The 21042-nt window shown below is 41.2% G+C and overlaps 2 protein-coding genes across 2 annotated transcripts in view; both read right to left on the minus strand.

The window, feature by feature from the left end:
* Positions 1-13391, minus strand: part of STK3 (serine/threonine kinase 3) — a 137532-nt gene extending 124141 nt beyond the window's left edge. Inside the window, exons 1-3 of the mRNA XM_051610163.1 lie at positions 13213-13391; positions 4453-4533; positions 3880-4008 (exon numbers count right to left, since the gene is read on the minus strand). Coding sequence (XP_051466123.1) covers positions 3880-4008; positions 4453-4533; positions 13213-13235 — 233 coding nt within the window. The 5' untranslated portion in view covers positions 13236-13391. The remainder of the gene's footprint in view (positions 1-3879; positions 4009-4452; positions 4534-13212) is intronic.
* The window catches only part of RIDA (reactive intermediate imine deaminase A homolog), a 959578-nt gene that overhangs the window by 305813 nt on the left and 632723 nt on the right, over positions 1-21042 (minus strand). The gene's annotated exons all lie outside the window — the stretch shown is intronic.

Genomic DNA, 21042 nt, shown 5'->3' on the forward strand with positions numbered 1-21042 from the left:
AAAATTGCCTTGCTGTTCATATTTCCTGAGAAAAAAAAACAAACATGGAAACTCACCCATGTTTTCCTGGTTTTGCAAGCACAAACTTATTTCAAGTACAAATCTAGACTTCCATATTAAACAGAATCCAGCACTGGTTTGAACAAGACTTCTGAATTTGCCTATGCTTTTTCATATTGAAGTGTCCCATAATAGAACATACTGCTCTGCTCTGTCACTTGGCATAACACTTTCTCAGAGGCACTTGCAAAAGAAAGGCAGAAACAGAAGTAGTAAACATAAGGATCCTTCTTCAGAAAAGTTATTAGATCATGTATTTATGGAAATAAAAGGTTGGAGGGTGTTTTTGCAGCAACTTAGGCACAGGAAGTTACAGTTAAATTGTCGTCCAACTCCCACACAGTCAGGAAGATACTGAGATCTCAGTGGCTTCTGGTCAGAATGCCTGCATTGTGGGGTAGAATCAAACACTATTTTGTTTTGGAGCAAGGAACTGTCTTTTAAGATCAGCATGTTCAGCAGCAATATTTTTTGTTAGAAAACAGATGTAAGAAAAAGCAGGGACCTACAGTTGTCTCCTGGAACACGCTGCTATCTTTATAAAAAGACAGGTCAAAACTACTGGCAAACTACTTCATAAAGGAGCATCTGTTAGTACTATAGGAACTTGCCTTTACTGAAGGTAAGGTGAGTAAATTCCCTCGTAACTTGTCAAAATATCTACCAAAGAAGTACAATGTACTGATCTTGCCTCTTATAAATTCCTCAAGTGAGCACAGTTAATAACAGTTCTGAAGAAAACCCACTGATTTTCATTACTATCTCTTGCCAGATTTACACTACGCTAGTATTCCCAGCAGAAATGGTGTACTATTTCAAATCAGGACAAGATAGTCTTTTCAAAACATCAAGTGATGTGGAATCTCAAAATGCTGTATGTATTTGCTTAAAGCCTTGTCTGACTTAACTACATTTCTCCCCTTAGAAGAGCATCAGCACATACACTCTAGCTAGTTCTAGAAACAGGCATGGAGAAGAAAGATAGGGTACGGTGTTAAGATTTTACGATCTTTTATCTGAGATGCTGCAACAGCTCAGTGCTTTTCTGTAATATCTGTGGAATCACCACGTGTGAAAATCAAGTACTAAAAAGTGCATCATCCCTCCCATCAGTACTCACTACATCTGCATGAAGGCACACCACACATGTACAAGCACATGGTGCTGAGCTGCAGCCTAACCCTTCTTTTCAACCAGAGAATGGCTGCATCTCCAGTAAGAGTTTGTGTTCTAAAACTCTGAAATCTTAATCTTAAAAAAAAGTTAAACAGTATATACAAAGCTATACAACGGAACCTATCCAGTAGATACTAAATGCAACATATTGTTCTCAGAAAAGCATTAAACAAAGAAAAAGGGCAGAGAAAAGAGGGGCAGAAAAGAGGACACAGGAGTAAGACTAAGTAGGCCCATCTAGGACTAATGAAGAATGAAAATGGCACAAGAAGCATAGTACAGAAAGAAACATGAAAATTTAGAAGATTCTCAAGTCTCACCACTTATTTTCTCTGTCAGGATATTTCACAGACATTTGTTTTAAGTACCTATTTCAATCCAAATCTAGTACTAACAGACATACACACACTACAGCCTACACTTCTGCTTCCAGTCGTCTCAGGTGGCTCAAACCTGTGCAGTGAGTAAGAGCTGCTATCCTATCACTGACTCGACAGAAAAACTCTTTCTTAGAATTCATAAGGTGCCGTTTCCCACCTTATTCAGTGTCTTCCTTTAGGCAAGGGGAAAGAAATGAAGAAAAGGAGATAAAAAGAATTAAGAGCATAACAACTAGAAGAATCAAAGGAAACGTATTTTAACTCCTCTCTCGTGCACAGGAAGAGTCAAGGACCTACTATGGAGATCAAATCCAGTTCCACATTTAAGCAGAAAAATAAGATTCCTCCTTCCTTTTTAACCTGTACCTGTTAAAAAAACCAAACAATTGGCCAGCCTGGTAAATCGTCTCACAGGGACAAAAAGGATTAAGAGGAAGCCCAAAAATACCTCAAGGGTCCCAAATCCTTATAGTATCACCTGAAATAAACTTATCACTTATTTTTGTCAAATGTGAGAAAAACCATAAATCTTTCCTTTTGCTGCCATTCCCCTGCCTACACAATTAACAAGCATTAGCACTCAGAGCAGTTAATGCCAGAAGGGAATAGATTACAAGGTGTGTTCATAGGTCACAAACACTCAGACCAAGGCTTCCAGGCAGAGGTGCTAAAGAACAGCTGCATTCTGGTGTGGTAGATACAACGTACTCTTAAGTATCTATCCCTGTATTTAAGGATAAATATTTGAGAGTATTCTTCTCCTTCATGACCCCATAGACAAGACGCTGTGGAGCAGTACAATCAAGCTCCATGTAACACCTGAGCAAAATGTTCAGCGATGATTCTGAATTAAATCAGACTACATTAAAAGGATAATCTCTAAATCTGGGAAGAGTACTACTCATTGCCAAACAAGAGCAAATTTTTCATTTAAAGACAGAACTTCAACACTGACATCTCAAAAGCACAAACAAAATTGAGAAACAACAGACCACTCGTAATAATAAAACTCACCAAGCTGGTGACTAAAGTGATCAATATTTTAAATAAAGTTTCACCTAACTGGAGTGCAAAGCTTTCCTGTTTGCACTTTGGAGCCACAACAGTAAATTCTTGCACCACTGATCAGACACAAAGACTCACCCTACCAAATCTGACTGGAAGTTACAGCCAAAACCTTAAAATACTATCCTAAAAAACATACAAATACAAAAAGTGATACCTCCATAGAAAAGAGGAAATGCAAGGCAGTTTCTGCATCCTTTCAGACACTTGGCGTTAAGGTTTCCGTTCCTACAATACCAGCAATTATGAGATACATTGTTTGTGAACAAGTGTAAGGTAACAGCCTTTCTTCAGATTTATTAGAAGACTGTTCACTTTTTAAGTTATGTTCCTGCATGAAAGCAACAACCAATAGAATACTATTTTGGAACTGCTAGTCATTAATCCTGTGACAGAAACAGAATCATAGAATCATTAACGTTGGAAGGGACGTCAAAGATCATCAAGTTCCAACCCCCCTGCCACGAGCAGGGAACCCTACCACTAGACCAGGTTGCACAAAACCTCGTCCAACCTGGCCTTAAAAACCTCCAGGGATGGGGCTTCAACAACCTCCCTGGGCGACCCATTCCAGTTCCTCACCACTCTTATAGTGAAGAATTTCTTCCTAATATCTAATCTAAATCTCCCCTCTCTCAGTTTAAAATCATTACCCCTTGTCCTATCACTATCTTCTCTGATGAAAAGCCCCTCCCCAGCTTTCCTTTAGGCCCCCTTCAAGTACTGGAAGGTGCTATAAGGTCACCCTGGAGCCTTCTCTTCTCTAGGCTGAAAAGCCCCAATTCTCTTAGCCTGTCCTCACAGCAGAGGTGCTCCAGGCCTTGGATCATCTTTATGGACCTTCTGAAGCAGGTAAGAGGGTATTCACAAGGCCTAAGATACTAAAAGGAAATACTAACCTTCAGGCCTGCCAGTGCAAGTCAAGCGAAGTAAACACAGTAAATTTTAAGCAGAGGCAAGTCCTTTCTCTTTCAACAATTTCTGTGATGTACACTATTCACACTTCCTCCAATACAAGCTAAAGATAAGAGGAGGTCCCCAAAGTGGTTCATTTAAGTAAATTGTCCAACACAGACTGCTTTAATTTTCCATATAAAAAAAAAATAATGTTTGCAGCTGCAGATACTTCAGCCATATTCACAAATACAAATACATTTTCACATTGGCTTTTAGAAAGACAAAGAACCATGATACCTACCTGTCACATTGTTGCATTATAGAGATTTCCTTAATTATTTCTTGAAGATCTGACTCCACAGGGACCTGTTTAATTGCTACAACTTGTCCAGACTCTTTGTGTATTGCTTTAAACACGCTACCATAAGACCTAAAAATAAGAGAGAATTTTTATTTTTAAACATGATAAACTGCTTCCCATTTCCATTATGCAGAAATGTTAAAAAGTCACGGAAGCCATATGCTCATGCAGAAGTCTTTGGGGTTTTTTAGGCTGTAAAAAAATAATTTCTATTGGGACCTCAGGAGAGATGTGCCTCTGAAGAGTGAATCTTTGTTGAGATACAGTGCATCCTACTCCAGTAGAGGCCCAAGCACCTTTCCTGCCTGAACAAACAATGGACATCAAAAACGCATAATACCTGGTTAAGTGTGAAAGTCTACTGATGCATGGATTTGCTTTATTATTAAAACTTGTCTAGAGAAGCATTTCTTAGGACATTTACAGTCGATCTCTCTGTAACTTAATATTCCAACACATGTTTTATATCCCGCTTCCCTCTGATCCCATCCTCTCTTAAATAGCTGTACTTACCCTTCACCAAGTTTCTCCAGAACATCAAAGACTTCTTCAGGCTGCTTAGTTAAACTATCTTCACTTAGCTTTTTCAGTTTGCTAAAAGAAAAACAAAAGTTATTTATTTGTTATTTGTTATTTATTATTTATTTGAGACACAGTACTCAAGCCATTTCATACAACTGAGCAGACAGAAAAAAGGTCAGGATAACATATTCCAATGAAAAAATGCCTAAAGAGCAGAAAGAAAATTTCAGTCAATCATCACACAAGATGTAGAAAGTTATGACAATTTTTGCAATTATCACTCTCCCACTAACATTTGGTCAATTCAAAGCAGCATAGGATGAAGTCACTGTCCAAAACACTTCCTTTGCTAAAGTAGAAAGAGCCAAAGAACACAGTAAAACTCAACTTTGGGCAAAAAGCAGCCAGAATGTAGTTACTGCCTGCAGTATGGCACATTATCATCTGAGTATAAACCAATCCTTCACCCACATGAAGCATCCACTTTCTAAACTACACCACTCATAAGCCAGTGAATTACATCACAGAACTCAAAGCCAAGTCGACTCTGGGAGCATATGTGAGCACTCCACCTTCACAGGTGGTAGCCAAACATTCAACATTAAAGAGTTGATTACTCTTAAGAGCTGTTGAGGCAGTCCCTTTTGCACCTTCATGAGTGCACATAGGGACAGGTGCAACAGAATCTCTAATTGCATAACACTATGGTATTCTGTCCTCCAGTTCTCTCTCATAGTCTCAAACTACTCAGTATTATCATACAATTTCTGCCAGCACCTTCAACCCACTCTTATCACTATCCCTCGCCCCTTACAAGCAGTCCTAGCCTTTTCCCAGTCTCCAGCATTCCCATTTATCCATCCTCCCCAACTCTTGGCAGATCTCAGAATACATCTGGGCCGAAAGTTCGCAATGAAGCTGATGCTGAACATAGCACAGGAAAATATAACCCACACACATTGCAGTGAGGCTGGCTGACTGCAACATGTAAATCCTTCACCTTAAAAAGTTATAGGGAATTGTGCTGCAAGATTGAAATAACAGCTTAACTCTGTATGATAGCCAAGGGTACTATTAAAGTAGAAGATGAGCTGCAGAGTAGCTGGTGCTGTAGTCTTAGATACAGACAATGCATTCCATATGGAAGAGAAGAAAAAAGGAGAGAACAAGAAAAAAGCAACTAACACACCCCAAAACTTTGATGCACTGCAGTTCATTGACAACTTACAGAAAAGATGTTATTCTGTGACAGTGTCCCATCCCACCAGGTGGGCAACCCAGGGAGATTCAGACTAGATCCCCTTGCTTTCTAAACTCCTCAGAGAGGAGCTTAGGTGCAGCTGGATCCAAACTTTGTCTCAGACCTGGCCCCCCCAGGGAGGGTTGTAACAGATCCACGGGGAAGACTTAACCTTTTCTAACTGCCCCAGGGGCAGGGTTAGCCATCTCATAGTTAATGTCTTTTAACAATCCAGTCCGAGAGATTAACCTCTATAATTCTCTGTGTGGTACTCACAAGTAACAACATTTACCCAGGAGGTACAAAAAAAGCACAGTAATACTTTAAAATCAGTAAGATTATAAAGCCCTTGTGTGTGTGAGAGAGAGAACATCTTTTATGCTACCTGGCTCCACCTTTTCCAGGGGGGTCTCAGCTTAACTTGTGCAGACTCAGTGTTACGTTCAAGAACGTTCTGGAAATGAGTCGACGGAGCACAGAGGTCCAGGTGGTCACTTGTTCCCCACTCTCCCCAACCAGGCTGACAGAGCAACGACCTATATTTCTGCATGTGCACCTCGTCCAGTGGCCTTACAGAGAACTATTGCAGGAAAGCGCTCTGCCTCCGCAGGGCCCTGCTGCCCAGCCACTGCTCCTTGTCAGGTGACAACACTGTCCCATTTATCAGGGTGGCTACTGAACGAGGGGCTCATCTTGTGAGAACAGTGCTCAGGTGGCTTATCAAATGAGGGCCCCACCCAAGCACAATGTCCACTTTATCAGGGCAGCTGTTTTGAGACAATGATTCATTTCAGAACTCTACAGACACTTTCCTGGAAATTAATACAAAATAGGGATGGAAGGAGGGCACAGACAGAAAAGATTGTCAAATCCAACACTGGAAGAAGAGTGTTCAAAATAGAATTCTTCACATGAAGAGATGCAAATCTTTGATAACCAGAACTAATAAAAAATAAATGACTGATGAAGGAATTTCTGAATCAGAAGAGAGTCATTACTGCCAACCATCTAGGTAAAGACAAAAATTTAAAGTAATTGTATAACCACACAGGTCATACGGATTGATGTTAAACAAGGAAAGCAAGGAAGGGGGGGAAGGCTGTACAGATTTATATATCAAAGAACTACTTAACAGATGTAGCAATTACATTCATATAAAAAGCATCCACAATTGGTAAGGAAAGATGCACAAACTATTTTGAAGACCATGCAGTTTGCTGCAAGAACCGGCAGGAAGCTGGAAAGCATGCGTGTTTAAGGGGATATAAAAATCCACAGCAAAGAAAAGGCACAACTCATGAACAGGAAGAAAAACAGTAGAAAACTCGAATGAGAGCAGTTAAATAAAGTCTGCAAAAGTGGCCTATAAATAAAAAACAAGAACGCAACTCCTGCTTTCTTTTTCACCCCCTCTCTGCTTGTTAAAGAGACTAGAAAGCTGAAAGATGGAACTTGAATCATAGAAATGCATTACGGTTTGGAAGGAACCTTAGAGATCATCTAGTTCTAAAACCCCTACATGGGCAGAAATAACTCCCACTAGACCAGGTTTCTCCAAGTCCCATCCAAGCTGGCTTTGAACACTTCCGGGGATGAGGACACCCACAACATACCTGGGCAACCTGCTCCATTTTCTCACCAGCCTCACATTAAAGACTCTCTTCCAAGTAACTAACCTAAGTCTACCCTCTTCCAGTTTAAAGCCATTACCCCTCATTCTCTTGCTATATGCCCTGGTAACAAGTCCCTCCCCAGCTGTCTTGCAGGCCCTCTTCAGGTACTGGAAGGCTGCAATAAGGTCCTCCCGAAGCCTTCTCTTCTCCAGGTGAAGAACCCCAACTCTCTCAGCCTGTCGCCATAGGAGAGGTGCTCCAGCCCTCCGATCATCTTTGTGGCCCTCCTCTGGACTCTCTCCAAAAGCTCCACATCCTTCTTGTGTTGGGCACTCCAGAACTGGACACAGTACTCCAGGTGGGGTCCCAAAAGAGCAGAGAATCACCTCCCTTGACATGCTGGCAACACTTTTTCCAATACAGCCCAGGACACAGTTGGCTTTCTGGGCTGCAAGCAGGCATCGCCAGCTCACATTGAGCTTTTCATCAAACAACAGCCCCTAGACCTTCTACTCAGGACTGCTCTCAATCACAAATCTTGCAGGAAAGCATGTATTTCATTACTGAACAAGCATAAATTGAGACAAATTAAAAGAAGGGGAAAAAACTAATTTGCAAGTAGGTATTAAAGAAACAAACTATTAATTTTTCTTCTTTGTTTGAAATTATTCCTCTCTCAGAATAAGTTACTGCAGTCATCCTTTGCTTTCCACCAATAAAAAGCATGAACAGTATGCTTACAATACCAATAGAGCCTCAAAAATAAATAGCATTAACATTAGCCAAGCCTCTCACTTGATCAAAGAGCTGCGTAACAGAAGACATACTCAACATAACAGTGGAGGGACTGAACTTTTTAGTTACTGCAAGAACAGAGGAAACATACAATCAACTCAATCAAATACGTCTAAGAAGAGACCATTTCTACCTGCTCATCAAAAGTGCAATACCTCCTAAAATGAAAGGGAAAAAACTCCATACCAAAGGCTTCCAGCAGCACCATTAAGACACTGGTTGTGCTTGAGAAGAGCTAGGGAAACTATAACAAACAGCCATAAACCAACCGATCAAAACCAACTTCACTGCCAAAGAACAGATTATCTGGAGTACTTAGGAGGCAACCAGGACAGCAAATAACCATTCTGTAGTTTTAAAACTTCTTTCATTTTATCCAACTCTGACAAATATGTTATGAGACCAAATAATATTTAAAAATAAGGCAGCTAAATACTAAACCTATTTAGAGGAAGGAAGATATGTCAACCTCAGGAATTTCATCACCTAACACACTGCTCAAAGTACTTCACACTCTTTCACAAATACACCATAAGAGCACACATGCTAGGCCTAGTGTTACAGTGACAGTATTAACATCACATTTATTTGGACCACAGAAAGATCTTAATGACTTGGACTGTTTAATGATACCTATTTCTAGAAGTTTAATTGAATTTTCAGCTTTTTAACTAAAGAACAGCATGTGATATACCCTGAAAGGGTTGCAATATAGAAAGCGCTTATGAAACCTTTACAAAAGCAGGGAGGAGTAAGATGACTGCTGTAACTGGCTGGAAAGCACCAAGTAAAATACAAGGAAAGACAAGAAATATTGTATTATTGTATCGGCTAAAAACAAGCAACTAAAACTCGGGACAGAGAAACACATCTAAGACTTCAGAACCAGCTTCTCAATCAGGAGTTTTGTCTGCATGTTCATCCTACTATTCACTCTTTGAAAATGTGCAACATAACTCATACAGAGCCAAACCCTTCAGAAGGATCACTGCACCTTTTTTTTTTAAGCATTTAAGTGTTCTACATAGGAAGTGAATGCTATGAGCACCCAGCAAAATATCTATTTGCTAAGGCATGACTAGAAATACAAGGAGGGGATAGCACAACTGAAAAGCCAAAAGGCTCAAGAACAACTGGAGAGAAAAAAGAGTTTCATTCCTCTCCCTCATGGGTACTCTAATTTCAGAACACAAGCATTTAAAATAGAACAAATAAATCAGAACAATTCAGGCACTCTGTTTTATTCTGGCCACAGGATACAAGTGATATATTTATTTTTATTTTTACATATATATGTCTGAAAAAGACTAAAGGACATCTATAGAAGACAAGTATAAAACCTAGGGAGAAAACAATTTTGCTTTTGTTTGCTCTAGGAAATCATCAAATAGTGACTACAGACTATTTCAGCAGTTTTCCAGGAGAGCTGCTCCTGAAAACAGGAGGAGTAACTAAACTACAGTTCTGAGACAAGAAGAGTATTCAGAATTATTTTCTTGTTCCAAGCAGGTTTGACTTTCTGCATAACAGCTGATCTCTTTCCTGCAAAGAATTTTACTTTTCTAAATCCAGCTGATTGGAGAAAACATTCATACTTAGCATGACCAGAATCTTACAAGTCATTGATTACACCAACAAAACTCCATATAACTAAATGCCGACAAAATCTAGAAACAGCGAGAGGCATCCAAGACTACCAGTCCTGACGTAAATATCAGCAAAACCTGAACTGGGACCTGAAAGAGCCAGAGATTCTCTCCCTATCCCAACGTGGAAAAGTGAAGTATGAGTTCAGTGTCCTATGGTCATTACGTAAATGACTTTACAAAATAAATTGCTGATGTGCTCCAGAGGTATATATTAAAAAAAAGCAACTGAAAGCTAACAAAGAATAATAAAGCAGGACTAAATAATAGAACACCATCAATTACTGTTGTGAGTTATGGAAAACTGGACAACTGCTCCATGAAACATGAATATATGCAGCTTATTTTGCAGAATAACCAGCACACGGACATATTTAAAAAGAATAATTGGGATTAGTTACACTGATACATCAGAAAAGCAGCTAGTAAGAGAAATCACTGCAGTCACCAGAAATAGAGGTGACATGTGAAAGCCTCAATACATTTATACTGCTTTACATGGTTCACACAAGTAGAAGCAAGTTTAAGACCGTTTACATACTTGCACTGCATACTTACACTTAGTTTTCTACCAGTAAAACCCAAGCAAGCTTACACTTTTGTCCCATCATTTTCTGGAGAAACTTAACAGTTGTCATCTATATGACCTTCTTTGTCCATTGACACAGGCATTAAAGCCAGCATGTTTTTCACAGGTCATATTTTAAAAATGAGTTTTCCCCTTCCCACAAAACTTAAATTTCAGTGAAAACTGAACTGCCCAAGTTTAAAGAAGGGACTGGAAAACCCTAATGAACACGCTCCATGTTTGTTATTAGGCCTTTTATTCAGCAGCAGCATGCAGAAGATTGACAAGATTAAAAACCATGTATTTGACACAGATTACATACAAATAAAAATCAAAGTAGCTAGAGATGCAATTATCTCCTTGTACCTAAGTACACCGATATATCAAAAAAATGCAACAATAATAATATGGGAAAATTATAAAACTCAGAGGAGAATTTTGTAACTGATTATTTCAGGAGTGAACATCCTTTTCAGTGAGGGAAAGAAGTATAAAACATCTGAAATACAGTTAGAAATTCAAATGCAAGAAAACACTTTGTGTCAACTACTGCACAAATTGCTCAGTATAAAATCAGAAGACTTACTCTAAATTATTTCTTAAACTAAACAGAGTTATTTTGAAAATGACTCCTCCTTAGAAGTCTTCTGTTATTGTTGCAGTACACTGGCCAAACAAGAAAAGCTAGAGATTTTAACAGCATTCCTATTTCAAAGCCACAGTGTCCTAGCCTGTCACACTGCTACTGTTTTAAAGATTTACACAACACACAAACATGTTGCTTGTCTCTTTACAGGGAAGGGGGGAATAAAAGTGTCTTTTACCTTCTCAAGAACACTGGTATTCTAGCATACCCACGCAGCTTTGACATGTTCATATTAAATCCTTGCAACCTCTAGGTTAATGTCTTGCACTACAAATACCATGGCAACAGACACTCATCAGTAACTGCTCCTACAGACAACAAGCACCAAAGTAAAGATGACTAGTGTTCACATTCATTTGACCAAGTAATCATTGTGTGTCCATCCCAAGCCACTACTGGCTACATGGCAGGCATCAAAAACTTCAGCCCACTAAAAATAAAAAAAAATAAAATTCTGTACTCCTTCTAGACTTGCAGAAAAAGGGGATGGCCTAGCAGTTCTGCTGGAAGCACCAAACAATCAGAGAACTGTAAAAAACAATGGATAAAGGCAATATATATGCACATTTATTAAAAACTTCAGTTCAAATTTTTTAAAACCTGAGTTAGCATCTTATGAAAAACTGAGTTCAAATCTTCCCTCCTAGTAAAAAAAAAAACCAAAACACTACGTTCCTATCACATTCAAATTCCTAGAAATAAGCTTCAAAAAAGACACAAAATATACAAAAATGTCAGAGAGCTTAGACATTCTCTCATCAGCTTTCTAGTTCTTCCTGACTGAATCTAAAGACTTAAACAGCTCCTCACTTTCAAACAGGCCAGACACACCACCAGCTAGCTAATCAAGTTAGACCAAACCCCAGATCTTTAAAAAAAAAACAAACAAAAAACAAACAAAAAAACACTCTAGGTTAAGCTAACTTCAAGTTTCATTTTTGATCCTTTGATATCATCAAATCCCAAGCTTTGCATTGGTGCTGGTAACTTTGGTTACTTCTCAGACATTTCCATTTCTTCTAAATCCTTGCTAGTGCCTATCCTACTTCCTTTATTTGAGACATACAGCACTGTCAGCCTTGAACTACAGTGCAGGCCTGTCCCTCCTCACCCCATTGCCTGCTAAAAATACTGCACCTAACAACTACGAATCAATTCTTGGTCTAAGTTTTCCACAGTAGACCCTGTTATTTGATGTGCTATTGGAGGGAAAAAAACAGAAGTTCAAGACCACATACTTCCCATCATCCCACAGAATTCCATTTGTAAGGCTTTTAATCTAGAACGTAAAGGTTTTAAAATAGAATGCAGACACTTCTTCTCTTCTACCACATATTTATATTATGTAGGCCCCAGATTTTTCATTACATTAACAGGAAGAAAAACACTTGGAGTTCTAAGACAGTAAATATATATATGTAAAGAGTCTAAGTACATTCTGCATACCATACATTCTACATAGTATATAACTACACCAAGAAAGAATTGTTCCGATTTAAATATACCCATACAATTAAAGCAAAATTATTTTCTGCACTAAGACAACAGTGTCACATTTAATTATCGCGGTTCCACATCATTACACATGCACACACACAAAAAAAAGAGTAAAATAATAAATGCTTAAAAAAAGCCACAAACACACCAAAAAAACAACACACAAAGTAAAATTACCGTGGCCAGAGAGCCTATACATTTACAGGAAAAACAGATGCTGTGGAAATACTTTTGATTTTTTGCCTCTTCCCACTCCCTGATTTGCAACTGCAACTATGCAGCCCCCACCCCCACAAGCATCCCTCCACCAGCAGGACACAAGGGCACTTTCTCACGTGAAAAAGAACTTCCCAGGTCGGTTTCTTCCACAGACCTGAACTTTCCAGGGCACAGACCCCCAGGCCACAAAGGGCTCTTCTCAGCAACGAGATTTCCCTCGTTCTACGTGAAGATGTTCCTCTTGTAACCCAACCAGCCCCTACGGACTTGCCTCCACCTGGACACTCAGCCAGGACAGTTATTCCCGGGACCGGACCCCTCGGAAGACCCTCCCCGGCGCAACGCAGCCCCTCCGGCCGCCACGCGGGTCTCAGCCCCCGGCGTTGTCCCGCCACCCCTTTCACAGCTCCCACGGCCGGAGTCTCTCCAGGAATCTCCCTCGAGGGCGAGGGGCCCAGGCCCTCACCCCGGCCGTGCCGCCGCGCCCGCTCCCGGGAGGGGCAAGGGCCGCTAGGGAGGGTCGTTACCTCTTGGGCGCTGCCTGCTCCATGCCGCCGCTGGGCCCCCGGCCCCCCGTCCGGACGGGGGGGCTCCCGGCCGAGCCCCTGGGCAGCGCCGGGCTGGTAGTCGATAAGCTCCTCACCACTTCCGCGCCCGCTCACTGGCCCTTTAAGCGGGGCCCGCGCCCTCCCCGGCCGCCGCCGCTCCCGGCCTCTCTCCCTCCCTCCCGCAGCCGCCACTGCCGCTCCCCTGCCCGGCTGCCGCGGGGACCCGCCCCCTCGCGCCTCCCATTGGCCGCAAGCCGGGCCACGGCGAGCCCTGATTGGGCGGCGTAGATGTCGCTCGGAGCCGCAGGAGGGACGAGACCCCGCCCCCACGGGAAGGGCGGGCGGCCTCGCGCCGGCGGGAGGGGGAGAACATGGAGGCGGCGGCGGCGCCGCCGGGGCCGAGCGGAGCGCTCCCAGCATGCTGTGCGCGGCCGCGGCCCGCGGGGCACGCCGGGAGGTGTAGTCCTGCCGGGAACCCGCCCTGCCCGTCCCTGCGGCGCCCGGGGCGGCCGGGCCGGGCCGGGCCGGGCCGGGCGGAGCGGGAGGCAGAGCGGCCCTGCGGCGCCGCTGGGCCCAGGGACGGCCGAGCCTCCCACACACGCTGACCTCATGCCCCAGCGCTTGGGGCTGGGCCCCGGGGCAGCCCCGGGGCAGCGCTGCCGGGCGGCCGGCGCCTTTCATCCGCCCGTCTGCGCCGGCCGGGGGCGGCCGCGCAGGGCTGCGCCTCGTCGTGGGCAGCCGGTCCCGGAGGGAGGCCGAGCTCGGTCCTGGCAGGACGGGGAGCTGCTCTCGGGAGCCGGCCCGGGGGGCGCCGTGCAGAGGCGAAGAACGCGGGCACTTGACGCTGGACTTTTTTTCTGCCAAAGCGTACAAGTTACCCTGCAGAGCCGTGGGAAGCTGTCACGTCATTATTCAAGCAGCAGATTTTAGGTGACTTGAGTACCAGGCAACTGTTACCCGCGGTTCCTCACCTTACAACTTCTGACTTCCTGCTGTTTGCGTGGGGATTCAAGATACTGACTGACAAGGCATCCGAGTAAGTCCAGCCAAGTCGATACAAGAGAAGCTTAAATGTTGAAGCCAAATTCTGTACGCTTTCCTGAAAGTAGGTTTATTTGCCTAACTAATGGAAGTTCAAGGTAGTAATACACTTGGGCAGCATCCATAAAAATACTGAGATGCCCAAGTTCCAGTTGAAGCTGATTTCAGATGTACAAGCATAACAGCACTCCCACTAAGAAAAATCCACACTCCATACCTAATTTCATCTCTTTGATGTGCCTTAGCAAGGGAATTTTGAATGGCTGGAATTCTGCTGTTGTGCAAGTCCTCTACTTTGGCTGAGTCAATCCGACCCAGTTGACTCACTGTGGTTGGGCTAAATGCACAATGGCAATATTGGATGAAGACATAAAACAAATCACACACCACCCTGTGACCTTTTGGGTTTCTTTGTTTTTCTGAGTCACGGAAAAACTGCAATTGAACATCTTCACTTGCACAACAGATTAATGCCAAGCTCTCCCAAGTATCATCCCATAAGCCTGAGTGGCTCACCAGCAGTACTGCCAGATGGGTCCATACCAACTGTTCCTAGGAGATGCCAAAAAAACTCAACACCCAAGAGAAGGAGCCAGCAGATCCCTCAAATGCAGTGCAGTGTAAGTGCATTAGAAAGTGGTGGAGAAGAACCCTGCAAGACTTCTGTCTCCAAGCTCTAGGATAAGTGAGGTCAGACAGGTAGAAGATCCCACATGGCTAGTGTCCAACTTTGCTTTACAAGCTGTGCAACTGTATCCACTGACCAATTATTATTTACATTTCACCAATTTGACCTAATGAAGGGTAGCTTGTCATCCCTATTTGGCTATGATGCACCTGGAATTCAGAGACTATCTCCACATCCTTTAACACAAATCTGTAAGGCAATGTTTTGTTCAGGTTATGCAGTTTTTTTTCCAGCACCTTTCTAGCCAAAGCTGTAATAAACTATATATTTGAGTAAGGAAAAGCAACCTTAGACAAAAAAAAACCAGGTACTTTATTATAGTTGAAACAGCAAGGCAAAGAAAGGGAGCCGAGAAGTGCTCCCTCTCCCCATTCACACATAAATCTTTCTCTGGAAAAACTTAGACTAAACAGCCTAATCTGCCACTCTTCCTTCCCCCTTTAACAAATTCACAAGAACAAGTCTGAAGAAAATTTGTCCAAGAATGGCAAATTTAGATATTAGCTCTCTTCATTCAAAACTATTTAATACCACAACCCCCACTCCCAGAAAAAAGCACGAGCACACAATAATTGAGGAAGAAGGGGACAGGAATGTCCTCCATCTCTGTCACCGAAGAAAAAGGAGTGAAAAAAAAAACCAAGATGCCTGAAACAGAAAAAGTTAGGTTGCTTGGGTTTAGACTAGCTAGACAGACAGTGCCAAAAAAATACACCTTCTTAAACAGCCAGAATGTTTTCTAAGGACATTTATGCTGCAAATAATATAGCAACAGGAAGATAACATATATACCATAGTACTTTCCAAGATCGCTTTATTCATCTGGCCTTAAAGTGGGCCTATGGGAAAGATGGGGACAAACTTTTTAGTAGGGCCTGTAGTGATAGGACATGGAGTAATGGTTTTAAACTGAAATATGTTAGATTTAGACTAGATATTATGAATAAAAATTTTACAATGAGAGTGGTAAAACAGTGGCACAGGTTGCCCAGAGAGGTGGTAGATACCCCATCCCTGGAAAGATTCAAGGTCAGGTTGGACAGGGCTCTGAGCAACCTGACCCAGCTGAAGCTGTCCCTGCTCCCTGCAGAGGGGTTGGGCTAGATGATCTTTAAAGGCTCCTTCCAACCCAAACCATTCTAGGATTCTATGATCTCTTATAATTTCAAATGGTGTTTTTAGTCTATGATATTGGAATAAATCACATGAACTCACCTTTCCTCTGCAACATGATTTTGAGAACTGTGCTATGAAATATAACACTGATTTGGTATTCATTAAAATACTGTACCTAGCCAGCAGCAAAGAAGGAACTTTGAAAGGGAAAACAGACTCCCTCTGTTCTACTACCTCATTCAGGCTTTCCAGTCAAGGGAAGTCTAGATGTTCTGGAGGCATGAATACACTATGAGATTGCTAGTGTCTAGACAACATGGAGATGAGGAATACATAAGTATTCCCATTATTTCTTCCAACAGTGGAACTATATAACACTGCTAAGAAGGCAAGTGAGTCACAGAAAGCTTAATGTAGCCCAATCTTAAAGATATAGGAGAAAACTAACTGAATTGCTCTTTTTCTGCACAAGTATTTACTCTGCTTCACCAATTTAGTAGTATCCATTAGGACTCCTTTCTCTGCAGAACTGGCATCAACATCAAATACAATTCATTAGACCAAAGGATAGATGAAGACCATACTTAGTTTTTGAGTACTATAATTATTTTATATTATAATGTAGTTTTGTAAACACATAAAATAATTTGTATTATAATTACTTATAGTGCAATGGAATCAGGAATTATGATGGCACGGACAAGTATTAGATGCTGTATAATCACAAATTCAGACTGTCCCCAAGCCCCTGACTGTATGAACCTAAAAGTTCCAAGATGTCAATCCTGCCTCGATTGCACCTAATTCATAATAAACGTGAGAAGGATAAAAATTACTTGAAACGCATGTCTGAGTTTCTAGCAGGTATTACTAATAGTAAGATTTAAATTCCAAATATATACTTCAAAGTCATTCCTAAACATTATGCAAATAATTAATGTATGTTATAGTAGGAACCTTATCTAGTTCCTTTGATAGCAAATAAAAGCAGCACTTACTTCAGAAGGGATTCGATCAGGCTCATTTAAACAAAATGCATTGTAACTAATACATGGAGCTACCATAAACCAGCAGATTTAATAGCACATGTTTTCCAAGAGGTATATGTCACAAACACCTTACACTCTCCAAAGAAAATACCCCTAGTCCCTTCTAACATCCATGGTGCTTTTCACAGCCTAGCTCCTTTCCCCATGTGCTTTCTACTGTTTCACCACTGTAGTCCCCCCGTTCTGTCACAGGGCACTCAATGCTCTCTCCCTTAGTGTCCTCAGTATCACTCCACAGGAGCTCCATTCACTCCCTAGCATGCCCAAACTCAAAATACCCTTACTGCCTGCACAGAGCCCCAAGCACACACCCAGCTCTGTGCTCCATGCAACCCCTCCACATCAGTGATACCTCACCATGCCGTGGCCCACCCCAGCACTACTCCATGAAGTTACAATATCCTGTGCCTGCATCACAACCTGCTGCTTAGCTCGCAGGAGAAGGTGTTCAGCTTGCAGGAGAAGGCTGCATGTCAGCCTGCAGCATGGTCCCAAACCCAGCAGCTAAACAGACAGCATTTCCCTCATTTCTCCTGTGCCATGGAGCAAACTGCCCCACAAAACAGGGCATTCCTTCCTCTACTCATCACTGTCACAAGCCGGTACCGGGGAAGAAAAGAACAGTTTCCCACAATCACCTATGACGGGTTTTGTAAAAACAGAAACTTACTATCGTTACAGACCTCCAGTTTTTCCTCAGACATGAGTAATACTGGCCAGCAAAGTCACAAACAATTGTGAAGGGGAGAAAGGCAAGGAATGGCAGGCAAGCACAAAGACAGTGAATGCAGAAGCCTGATTTCCTTAGAAACAGATTCATAAATTCAGTAGACAAACAGTCAACAACAACATGTTTGCACGTCTCTCCCTGTGACTGCCTGATAGTGATCTGGTATGCTGAAAGTTGAGGAAAAGGCCTTGAATTAAATACCAACTTGTTTATACAGAAGATAAGAAAACCTCACTTCTGCCTGTATTTTTTCCTACCCATCATGTCTAATGTGAAGGAACCTTGAAGGCTTATCTAAGAATTTGTTATACACTTTCCTAACCCTGTCAGTCATGAAATAGTTATAAATAAAATATAACAGAACAACATATTCTCAAGTTTGGACTAAAATCTAGATTTTTTTAAAAGTGAGTTTTTAATCAAGCTTAGGAATAAAGTACAAACTCTGAACAATATACAACATAATGTTAATTAATGTCACATAAAAGGAAATTCACTTTTGACTGGTCCAGCAGAAGAAAGATGCAGAAAATGAACAGGAAATACAGATACAGATTCTGCCATCTGTATCCACTCTATTAATACCAGTGTGATTCACAACATCTCTACTTGACATTAAAAAGAGCAGTAAAAATCTGTAGTAGTAAAATATTAGCTGCACTTCAGCAGTCCCTCTCACTACCTGGTATATATCATGTTAGTATCCTAAATATTAAAACTAGACCTAAAGATATTTTGTGACTAGGACAGGATTTTTCTATTGACTAACCATTTAGCTCACATTCTTAGTAACAGGCTTACTAGACTTAGTACCATTTGCTATTTTTCCTGTTACAGCACACTATGGTAAAAATAAACCATGGATACAGAGTTGCTATTTACAGTTAACTACGGAAGATATTCCAGTCTGTATCACAGCTGCATTGATTGTGCTCGTGGGATCTACAGATTACTTGAAAAGAAATCTCATTTTGGTTTGTAAGACAATTACTGTTGGTATGGTAATGCTGAGGGTTACTCTGGATTCCCTTCAGCACAAAAATAACTTCCCCACCTTCTGGGGGCAACCAGCTGTTCTACAATCTGCAAAGAGGTGTGTTCTCACCCTGGAGAATAAATAAATCACACTTAACTACCAAGGCTTGATGCCTGTGTTAGGAATGGAAACTAGTTTCAATAACTAATGAATGATGGAAGCATCATTATTTGATGAAGCAAGTACTACACAAAATGAACTAAAGCTTCCTGAATACACACAGCTGTATTCCAAGGCTTCCAGACCATGAAGGCTGCTTTTTCTCCCATCTTCCTTTAGCTCCTGAGCTAAGAGTTTGAGGAATACATGGCAAAAAATGTTCCAGGAAGATCAGGATTTTTTTGTTGATGTTCTGGGGACAATGCATTCAAGAGACTAAAAAGATCCGTTACTTGAGATATGAAGATTCCTTGCCCTTCTGGCCTTTTCCAGTAGTACTCAAAGAGAAGTGTAAAAAGGTGGGACGCACAAGTGTAGAAAAACAAATGACAAATTCAGAGAAGCCAACACAAGTGGAAAGAACTACTGAGCTTTCCAGCAGTACAAAAGCAATGCCATGAAATGCTTGTGGCTTTATTCGGTTTGGGGTTTAAAAAAATTTTTTTTAATTAAACCCTTCCTATTTTTCTCTGAAGAACATCTCCAGCTTGTTTCCGAAATATTGCAAAGCAACTCTTTTGGTTTTTTACTGTGGAAAAATCACTCATTCTAAATGATTTAAAATCCAGAAACCACAAAATGTCAGGTTTCTACTTTTTTCCAACATTTCCCAATCAAAACATGCCAGAAGTTCATAACTCAAGTCCAAATAAGCTGCTCATACAACATGAACAGTCATATCTAAAAAAAACAACTTACTGAAATACAATTCTAGCCTTAAAACTTCATTAAAAATTTCAGTGGCATAACAGCCATTTCATGAGTGACTGTGAAGTAACGGGTCTGATTACAAGATAAGATCCTGTGGAAAGCAGAAATATATACAAAACAATAAAAATATTAAGATTTGCACTTACATTCCCATTCTGCTCTTAAAAGCAGCCTTCCCCACAGCAGTCCATGTACTAAAGAAACAACAAAGCAGCAAATAATACATTGTCATGAAGCTAGCTTTATAGGATGCACTGATTTGAGCCTCCACTAATCAGTTTCACTTTAGTTCAATAGGGGAAAGTTTTATCATATCCTTCTGGGTACCCAGGATGAGTACCTAAACTACTGTCACTACTGAGCAAAGGAACTTCCTGCTGAAAACGAAACTTAGAAGTGACCAAGTGTACATAGGGTAGGCTATACAAACTCAGCAAAACATGAAGCAAGTTGCTATCTACAGACCTAATGAACCCCATTAAATTCAAGACCTAAATTTTTTCCACTATTCCTTCACTAAAATTTAGTTTTCTTAGTTGAAAGCATAAAGCCAGTGGAAGATAAATGGATTTATTTAATAGCAAAAACAGAGTTTATCAACAGTCCTCAACACTGCCTACTTTTACCTAGGCAAAAAGAAAATGTTTGGGTGGTATAATTTTATCTGCGGAGTGTAGGAAAATAGAGTAATTCCATATGTTAGGAGCTTTCTTAATGGAAACAGTTAATTTACCACATGAGGAATATCATATGCATACCACTTCCACCTAAAATGAATCACTCCTTCCAGTTGAGAAAACTGAGGTCTTTTATCTTTCTCAGGGTGGAGTCCATCTCCTCCCATAGATCCCTACAGAGTAAAACTGCTAATAATTTTAGGATTTAAAGACATTACTTCTTTTGTGTTCATATATCACATTTCAATGTCTTCTAAACAAGAGAGAGCTTAATGTTTTTGTGTAACCTTGAACTGGCTGGTACACAACTTTTATTGCTTCATCCTTGAGCTCTTCTGTAGTTCCATGACCTAATTTGTTGCACTGGTGGTATTAAGCTGCTCTTACTGGATTAACAATACACAGCTTAAATTCCTTAAAACTAATTTAAAAATGAATGTGCTAATTTGAGTACTAGGTAAAACAATGAAAAACTGAAATAGAAGAAAAAGCCAAACTACATGTTTTAATATATATTGTCTCCCTCCTTCAATAAGATTAATAGATAGTAAATCCCTGATCTGTGCAGTTCAAACTAGGCAGACTGTCTCTAGGACCTGGTC

Source organism: Apus apus, chromosome 2 (assembly GCF_020740795.1).
Source record: "Apus apus isolate bApuApu2 chromosome 2, bApuApu2.pri.cur, whole genome shotgun sequence".
Classification (NCBI taxonomy): domain Eukaryota; kingdom Metazoa; phylum Chordata; class Aves; order Apodiformes; family Apodidae; genus Apus; species Apus apus.